Source organism: Buceros rhinoceros, unplaced genomic scaffold (genome assembly GCF_000710305.1).
Source record: "Buceros rhinoceros silvestris isolate BGI_N320 unplaced genomic scaffold, ASM71030v1 scaffold15664, whole genome shotgun sequence".
Classification (NCBI taxonomy): domain Eukaryota; kingdom Metazoa; phylum Chordata; class Aves; order Bucerotiformes; family Bucerotidae; genus Buceros; species Buceros rhinoceros.
Window position 1 is genome coordinate 132,653 of NW_010410381.1, and position 9,831 is coordinate 142,483.

The 9,831-nt window shown below is 43.9% G+C and overlaps 1 protein-coding gene across 1 annotated transcript in view; it reads left to right on the forward strand.

The window, feature by feature from the left end:
* IGF1R (insulin-like growth factor 1 receptor) overlaps nt 1–9,831 on the forward strand; it is a gene marked incomplete at its 5' end in the record, with an annotated part of 174,932 nt that overhangs the window by 131,500 nt on the left and 33,601 nt on the right. The window contains 3 exons of the mRNA XM_010135605.1: nt 2,229–2,541; nt 5,018–5,163; nt 6,954–7,098. Coding sequence (XP_010133907.1) covers nt 2,229–2,541; nt 5,018–5,163; nt 6,954–7,098 — 604 coding nt within the window. The remainder of the gene's footprint in view (nt 1–2,228; nt 2,542–5,017; nt 5,164–6,953; nt 7,099–9,831) is intronic.

Here is a 9,831-nt window from a genome sequence, read left to right on the forward strand (position 1 = left end):
ATTCCTGCTCTCAGCAGTCTTACAGATAACCGGCTCTGCAAAAAATTTCTTAATTTGGCCTGTGTGCGATACTTGTGCTACCTGGACAGGCATCAGCCATCCCCATGCTTCCACCTCCTTGTTCTTATAGTCTTTCCTTTCCACCTCCTTCTACTTTTCTACCTGGTTTTCTACCTGGTTTCATTGGAAAAAAATGAATATCCAGCTATGGTGGAACAGTGGTAGTAACAGCAGCACTCGTGCGTTCTAACAGCAGTGTGGGCAAGGAAGGGGCTGCAGGGTTAAATAACATTTCTTTTCTAATTGGAAGAGACAGATGAGCTCGTGGACAGCCCCAGGAGTACCTTCTCACGCAGGAGACCTGCTGCATTCAGTCCCATGTATCCCAGCTATCTTTAACGCTGGCTAGTTGTGTTAGTGGTACGTGACTACATGCCTGCAGGTAACAGCGCTGCCAGCTCCTGTGAGCGGGTCTGGTGGTGGTACCATAGCTACCTGCTAATACAGGGGAGATACTGGTAAAGCCGTCAGGTTACTTGGAGAGTACCTGCAGGTGGAATTTCCTTCACAACACCTTTCATAGCCTTAACTGTATAAGGAGAAACCAGCCTCTTACTTGGATGCTTGCAAGTTGGCAGTTAGGGCTTAAAAAAAATACATTAAATTAAGAAGATCAACAGAGAACGATCGTAATAAGAAATACAGAGTTCTGATAGCAGTTTTACAAGTCCTTTCCAACATGGACACTACCCTAAAGATGTCAGAATACGACTTCTTATAAACAAAACTTGATGTAGGACGTCTAGATCCTGATGTAGAGCTATGGAGAGGTTTTTATTTTGGGTTTTTTTTTTTTAAATAAATTACTGCTTAATAGTACTGTCCTGCTTTAAGTGCTATGTCATGAATGTGGTGCTGTGCTCAGTAGCATTGTAAAAACATACTGGAAAGCCTAGACCTCGTTATGGGAAGAGGAGGGGTGGGTCAGGGTTTTAAGATGTTTAGTTCTGCGTTAAAACAAACCTGTTAGTTGCAAACTGAAAGAGAAATTGCAATGCAGAGCTTTTGTGGGAATGCTACAGTTCCATAAACCTTGTCTTCTCTACAGGCTGGGCTCTGCTGCATCGGCGGTCAGCTTGCGATGTTAAAGTCTTTGCTGGTTATATGCTTTTTGCTCAAGTCGTTCAGTCTGAATGTCTGGTGGTACTTCCCTTGGATCTTGCTGTAGCTACCCTACTGAGATTTTGCTGTGTGCTGTGATTATTGGTACTGTGTTCTAGCTAAGTTAGCTAAGTTAGAAAGTGGAAAACAGTTCCTAATGCAAACCAGATTTCCTATCTGTGTTTGTTTACAGAGCCTCTGGCACACAACTCGTGTGGCCAAAAGGCCGTACAATGCTGTAATCAAAATGTTGTTGTTACATAAAAATAATGCTGCCACTTCTTTTGATGTAACAGTGGTGAGCTTGTCTGCTGACCATTCCGCTCTTTGTTTCTGTCTTCCAAGATGAAATCCTTTCTCATAAAACAAATTGTCTTCATAAATTTGCACCCCATTTTTTTTCTCCCTTTCATGTTCTGTTCTCTAAACCCAGAATTTGGAGATAAGGCAGAATTCTGTTTTGCTCTTCAGAGGAAAATAGTAGCTCTGTGATTGCACAGTATTTGGTATCTGCCATCTGTACTTTATTAAACCTCATTTTGCCTACATAAGCAACATGGGGATGCTACACTGGGGTCAAGCTAACCATGTGTGCTGCAGTAGAGCAGTGCTTTATTGTACAAGTGTAATTAAGTTGTTTAGAGGAAGGTTGTTTTCTTGCCAGTAGAAGACCCAATTTGAAGTACAAATAGGAAAGACAAGAAATGCTTAGAAAGACAATAAGTCAGCACTCAAAATGAAATTAACCATAATACAGGGCTATGGAATAGGTTCCAGTACTTGCTCGTTTCCATTATCCTTATGTTCATCTTGCCTTCAGCAGCTTTCCTTATTATTTAATTGGTTCGTGTTAGAAATTTGATCTGAGAAAAAGTTATTTTCAGGCAACTGAAACTGAGAAAAACAGAATTTGATTTGTCAGTTTTATAGGAGCTGGTTCTTTTGCAGACATACTCTAGAGCCCAGGGTATGAACACATAGAATTGCATGGATAAAGGTTTTTTCTTTAATGTCATTCACTTCATTGAATAACTCTTCTTCATGCTGCCTTGCTTTCTGTCTTGCAGTGTGCCCCAGCTCATGTGGCAAGCGAGCCTGTACAGACCAAAACGAGTGTTGCCATCCTGAGTGCTTGGGGAGCTGCACGGCGCCGGACAACAACACCGCTTGCGTGGCCTGCCGCAATTACTACTATGAAGGAGTCTGCCTGCCCACCTGCCCTCCCAACACCTACAAGTTCGAGGGCTGGCGCTGCGTGACAAAAGAGTTTTGCTCTAAAGTCCCCGCCACTGAAACGAGTGAATACGAGCGGTTTGTGATTCACAACGACGAGTGCATGGCAGAATGCCCCTCTGGATTCATACGCAACGGGAGCCAAAGGTAATGCAGCTTCTGGAAAGTCCAGTGGAGTTGTCCTGTTGAGCTTTTTCCACCCTCTGTTCTGTGGCAGCTTGTTCTGCAAATTACGTTAGCTAGAAATGAGGACGTAGAATAGGGAATTGCGTGACCTCCTGGTAAAAGACTTGCTGAGATGAATTCACCATTGAAAGCTCTGATTGTGTGTGGTCCTGTGCATTGTCAGTTGCCCCCGATTCTTCTGAAGGACTTGAGGAGCTCAGTACAATGCAGAAGCAGGACTGCAAGTAGACAACAACAAAATGGAAGTGAAAACCCAGGAACACGAGGTTGGAGGTTACTATTGGCCATTATCACCCAGAACAAAGCATACAGTTACCAGACTTAACATATTATTAGCTTTACCTGTGTTTGCATTTTAAACACCTGTATTCTTTAGTGTATTTAATCTTTTATTTCCCTTGTTTCACTGTTTCCAGAAGATAACAACGGTGTTCTAGAAGGGAGCAATCATGTAGATGGTGGCAAAAATAATGCAACAGCTGACAATATTATATAGAATAATTTCTTGCAAGAGTGTCGCTCTCCTCTTTAATTCTAACAGTTGGAGTGATGCGTGATTGTTTTATTTTGGTAGTGGTTTAAGCAAGCAGCCTTAATTACCTACTGACCCTTGGAAGTCGTGGGCTTCGAGTAAAGGATAGTCTGCGCGCTAGAATTTGTAGTGCTTTTTCTGATGCTTTTGTAGGCTGTTCTGAGATGTTGGGTTTTTTGGAAAGGTGGGTATGATGAACACCAGTGGTGTGTCTGTGCATGTGTGTGTGTCATCCATCTGTTGGATCAAATGATAAGGCAGTCTCTGGTTGACATCTGGATGTAAGAAACCTCACGCTGCCTTTGCTCGAATCCAGATACTCAACTGAGAAACGTCTCCTTTGTTATCTGCTAGAGCTTGTAGTACCAGCTGTTTGATCCGCTTAGGCTGAAGGGCCTGGCCATCCTATCTTATCGCAGTGGTGTGCTCTGCTACAAAGGTGGAAAGGAGCTGAAACTCAAGGCTAGTGAATGTTCCGTTCCCCAGAGGTGATGTTAACAGACAGTTGCAAATGGAAAGCATTTCCAGCATTCTTTGTACAGTTGGTTCAATGCCTCTTGCCTGCATCTGCAGCTTTTAGTGTTTTGTGGCGTGTTCTAGTGCAGGATTTTCAAATAGCTGCTTAGTAGTAAGAAAAGGAAGCGTCTATTCTTTATGCATGAAAAATTGTTGTTATAAATTTCCATGCTTCTTTAAGCTTCAGAAGAAAGAGGGTTCAGTTTCTTCTAAAAAGAATAAGTAGTAAGTCCATATTCATCAGTGTTACCATCAGAAGCCTTTGTCTTTGGAGTTGGGTTTAGATTTTTTCTTGTTTATTTTTCCCCTCAAAAGTGATAAGGTGGAGTAACCAATAATGAAATATGAAGGAAAGTGCTAGAATAAATTGAAAAATCTATTGGGAAAGACATTGATCAGGAGGAGTGATGAGAAAGCATGTTTTGTACACACATGAAGTGTTCAGTTTTGAGATGACTGTGTGTAACATGGAGCCTTTAAAAAGCTGCTGTAGCCAAAGGGTGCCTGGCCGGAGTTCTCGTTCCTTGAGTTTGGTGTCTGGAAAATGCTTATGAATGCTTGTGAGTATAAGAAGCAGGAGAAGTGAGCCAGTGCTTTGGTGTTCCCTCCCAGCTTCTGGCAATCCGATTTCTCCAATTGCCTGCCGCTCCCAATTCCTGTTGCAAATTAGTTTTGCCTTGCCTCAAGATGCATCCTTCTGTTTGTTTAAACTTGCTGCTTTAATACCTCTTAAGCGATAAGAAATAGTGACTAACTCACCGCTCGCTTTCTCCACAGTGCTCAGGCGCAGAGCCGGTATGCTCCCACAGTTGTCTTTCCCAGGTTCAAATGACCAGGAGCATGGAATTCCCTAGTGCTGAGCTTCAAAAACGCTGGCTTAAGGGCCTGGAGACAGGCAACTTTGTATGAACTTGAATGGTGTTTTCCAATTTGCAGTTCCTTCCTGGCCTGTTTTTGGAGGATGGGCCTGGATTAGCTCAAAACTTCACAGGGCTATGAGGCTGTCTGCATAATGGGAAGGGTGGTCTTTGGGGTGTAATTAAATAAGAGTAAATGCGCAAATGCCAGAGCACTGGGTTTTACTGGAAGTGCCTCTGACTTTGGCAGAACCAGAAAGCCTTTCAGAAGCTGGCTGATGGTGGGTATGGGTGCATTTGTTCACTCCTGTGTTGCTGTAAACAGGAGGTACGATGCTCCAGCCTCTCTGAAGTCCAAGGGGCAAGTGTGCTAAGTTACCTGCAGCCCTCTGCAGTAGTATGGTAACTTTCATTTTAGCCTGAAGGATTTGTCCAGATTTAGAGGGAAATGACTTTCAAAATTCTACTCAGTCTGTAGACTCAAGAGTTGCGTATTGTTGTTTATTTTCAGTCTCCCTTTCTTTCCCAACAGCATGTTCTGCAGCCCTTGTGAGGGGCCTTGCCCCAAAATTTGTGAGGATGAGAAAACGAAGACCATTGACTCTGTCACGTCAGCACAAATGTTGCAGGGATGCACAATTCTCAAGGGAAATCTGCTGATTAACATCCGTCGTGGAAGTAAGTGATTGCCCTCTCTTTATGAACCTTTTGATAAGGCTGCTTTTAATATTTTTCCTTTTGTCTGTCAGCGTGATAAGAACATTAAAAACTCAGCAAGCTGCTTTCCAGTCCCATAGCAGTGTTCCTGTTTGATTTGGCTCACTGTAGCATCGTTCTCCACCATGCAGATGGAATGGGTATTCAGCTACCAAGTCATAAGGCAGTGAAAGCTGGTATTTTTGTTAGCTTTTTTGGCAGGACAGGGAACCAGGATTAGGCCGTGAGATGAGTGGCAGTCCCAAAGGAATAATAAAGGCCTGAGAAGGTGGAAAAGTTGAAAACCCTTGCATCTGGGTAGGTGAATAACTTGTCTGCAAGAGAGACATGGCACTGTTAAGACTGCATAGCCTCACTTTTTAAGGCAACGTGTGGTGCTTGCTGAAACATTGGAATCCTGATTGCCAAGAGCTCATATAAAGCCTAGCACTGTGCCTCTGGATGGTCAGCATTAGTGAGCTGGCCACCTTTGTCACATGGCTTGAACAAGCTCTGGATTAAATTTGTCAGAGCAGTGATTCATCAGCCAGCAAAGTGTTGACAGTTGATGAGCTCTTAAAAGCCCAGTAAAAATCACTGTTAGGTTTTTATTGGAAGCGTATCTCCCGTTGGAAGGTCTCCTTTGGTTTCATGAATAAGATTGAAAGATTGAGATATATTTGATTCCCTTCCTCCTGCTGACTGAAAACTTGAGGGTTTATAAACAGCAGCATGTGGATTGTTGCACTCACAGTCTCACTGCTAGAGGCACAGTCTTCTCTTATGGCAGATGTTCCAGTTACGCAGGGCAAGTGTGGTGGTGTTTTATTTTTTAAGTATTATCTTAGAGTGCTGAAGAGCATCTGCTTCCTCCCAGCTTATTTGGTGTGGGAACCACCCATTGGTGTTTGGTAATTGGGCTTCCCAGCCATCTGTCAGGACATTGTTTCCTTATGGCAGTAAATGTGCCCTGTAGCAGCTTCTCCCATCTTTAGCGCTTAAAAACTTCCCCTCGTAACTAACTGCAGTCTGCCTTTGGAAGATAACGACACCAGGCAACAGGCGTGAGCTGGGGATCGCTGGAGGCAAGGACTGCAGAGCTCGGGCCTTGTGAAGGATGGCATGTTGCAGACCTGGGCAGGGGCAGTACAGTTCCTAGGAAGGGGGCAGTACTGAAGAGCAGTTTGCTCTGCAGTTGTTATAATAATTTATTATAGAAAATCACCTGAAGCAAGCTGTGTGGAATGTACCCCATGACATGAGGTCATCCATACAGTTTTATCTTTGTTGTTTCATCAAGAGTTCTCAGTTTTGTAGCCAAAGCTTTTTAGGTCACTGGAAGCAATGTTTTATGCCCCAGAGTGGGCACCTCCACCTTTTCACCTTCAGTCTCATTCTCTGTTTTCCTGCCTGAGCTTTGCTCTGTAGCTGAAGAGCAGTCCCATGGATGTGTACATTTACACAAGGGTCTTTTCATCCCTGCCAGAGTCCTGGTTCAACGTTTAGTACTGGTTTCAGAGGGCAATGTCCATGGAAAAAGCAGGTCTACCAGTATGGAAAAGCAAGACTGGTTTTCCACTGTTGCTCTGTGGCTTTGTTTTGTCCTTCAGTGTGTGTCTGCACAGGCACAGTTACTGGGGGAGGAATACCAGTGTGTCTCATTTTCAAAAGGAAGAAGTACAAACATTTCACTGAGCTAATACTGCATTGAGCAGAACAGCAGTTAAAGCTATGAATTCTGCAAGAATAAAATCACATTTTTGTTGCTGTAGATAACATCGCCTCAGAACTGGAGAATTTTATGGGTCTGATTGAGACAGTAACAGGCTACGTGAAGATTCGTCATTCCCATGCATTAGTCTCCCTGTCTTTCTTGAAGAACCTGCGGTATATTCTGGGAGAGGAACAGGTGGATGGGTAAGTGTTCAGATGTTTGTAGATGCAATTTCACCTTAATAGAAGATTGCAGAGAATAAGTCTCCCGATGAACATTCACGTACCACTTAGAGAATCTTCTTTTCTTCTGATACACGTTTTTCTCCTGATGAACACCATTGTGCAGTCATCACTCATTTGGAGTACTATCCAAGTCAGCACGTTAAAATGAGTATATTAAAAGCATTTTTGTTATAACTTTGCTATTGCTTTTCACTTTCAGTTTTTCGTGGGAGATTCTTTACACTGGTAAAGTGTCTTTGTTCTTTTTGCTGTATCTGAGAAAAGAACATGTCAAGAAACAATTGGATTTCCTTGCAATTCTTTACTCTTGGCTCTTGGCAGAGTTTTATGGAGAATGTCAGCTGAAAGGAAACCTGAACTTTACTAACCAGGGAGTGCAACTGGAAGTCACCCAACTAGTACGAAGTAGAGTGCAAGTTGCAATTGTTTGCACCTCCTGGAAATGCTAACATTAAATGAGTTATCTATGGAGCAGGAAGAACACTGGTCAGAAAAAGTAAAGTTGCTCCCTTGAAATGTTTGCTGTGGGTTATAGTGCTTCTGTAATTACACAACTAAGATAGTTTTTGCTACATGTAATTCCTGTTTTCCTGTGATGGTAAGGGATAGTCGAGACAAAAGTTTCTGCTTCTGCAGACCTTGCAGTGCTGAGGTGTGGCGATGGTCCTTCAGCGAACTGCTTTGCTCTTCCTCTTCTGAAAGCAACAGCCATCCCAAGTTTAAACCAGAGTTCTCTGGGAGAAGTAAGTCTCTCTCAGTAGTGACAAAACTGTTAAGTGAAGAATTGCGGGAAATCGTGTAAGAAAAGGTGGTGGGGGGGTCATGGGAAAGGTTGCTTATGTCTGATTTATCTGCCCTGACAGGATAAAGTTACAGCATGAGGGATTCTTCACAACCTCCCTTTTTCTCTCAGGCTTGTCTTTGGTCAGCCTTAAATTCTTAGGATTCCACCATCTGACAGGGCGAGTTAAAGGGCAGCTCCTCATCCCCGACTTGAAAAGTGCGCTGCCGTCTTCAGCAAGAGCACTGGCTGTACGGAAAAGCTTGTTTGAAATTGCAAATCCTAGAGGCTTGTCGCTTTGCCGAGCACAAGGCTCATTCAACCCACTTCAGACGTGGCGTGCTCTCACAGATACTCCAGTTATCAATTTGTCTTCTCTCTCCCCGCCTCTGCCGGGCTCTCTTTAAATTTGAGCTGAGCTTTGTGTTTGAAGAAGTAATTATGTTTAGGGTACCTTGTAGGTCAGCAAGCAGAGCTGATTTGAAGTGAAATGGCAGGTTTTTAAATCAGATTCCCAAATAGAGAAGTAAATAGGTGTGCAGCTTCCAAGAGGAAAATGGGGCTGAGTGGCGGAAGTAAAATAGATCTTTAGTAAAGAGCTTCTTGTGCTAAAATTCACCCACACGAGGAAATTACTGCAGTTACGTACTTGGGTCAGGGGCACTCTCTTTGCTTGGAAAACACCTAGTGTATTTTAGACATTACCACAGTCTAAATAACGTTTCCAAAAGAGCTGAGGTGGAAGTAGGCACCTGACAAGGGAGGACTGAGCTTGAACAATTAACCTCGGCAGCGTTACGAGCAGCAGGGAGCGGGGTCTTAGCCTGGGAAGAACTGGGCTGCTGGAACAACGGCTGTTTATGCCAGCATTGCCGTGGGGGTGAGAGGGAGGTTAGCTTGAGCTCCATTAGATAGTTGTTCATTACACCACTGACCCACCCACCTGTCCCTTCTTTTTATTGAACCAGACTAACAAAACTGTACTTTAGTATTTCTTTCTTCCTTATTCAGTCACTGGTGCTTCCGTTGGTTATCACAGAAAATGGGAAGTTTAGGAGGAATGTACTTTGTTTTCAGAGTATTCACTACCTCTTTTCAGTACCGTATCTGTAATGAACATGCTCCTGTGGCAAGAAAAAAAATTTGTCTTTGCAAATAGCAACCCGATCTAGTTGAAGGTGTCCCTGCTCACTGCAGGGGGCTTGGACTACGTGACTCTTGAAGATGCCTTCCAACCCAGAACATTCTATGATTCTGTGATAAATAGGGAAACTGCAGTGGAGGTGTGCTAAAGGGGTCTCGGTGTCTGAGCAGGATTTTGAATCCTAGTTTGGCGTTCGCTCTGCCAGGCTCTCTGTCCTCTGCTGGGGTGCTGTGTGTTTGTTGCTGTCACCAACTGCAGCTGCTGTGTTGATGGATGGCATGTGGGCAGCAGTTCTCAGAGCATCTCCGGTACCTGGAAAATGTGCACTTTGTGGTTTTCAGGAGCAAGCGAGGAGGTTGTGACTGAGGAAGAGTTCCTGTTGAGGCACCAACCAGCTGCTGACCTTGTTTTTCAACTTCTGCAGCAGATTGGGGACAGTTTCTATAAGAGCAAAACACAGCTTTACAATGGGTGAATGTGCACAGATGCAGCGTTGCATGCAGATCCAGTGTGAGGCAGGTTTTTAATGTAGACAGTCAGTAACTGTCTACAGTGGGTGCTCTGCAGTTGGGGGTACACATCAGGGTGTGAGAATTCTCTCCCGTGGGTGTGCATGGGTTATGCAGGTCGCCTTGAGGCTTTTTATGGCAAGCCTGGGACCAGATGTGCCTCCTACTCTGTTCCGAGGTTTAGCCTGTCCTTCAGGCCGTAATCTCCAGTCATTCCCTTAGTAACTGTCTCCAGGGTTTGACTGGCAGTGCTTTGT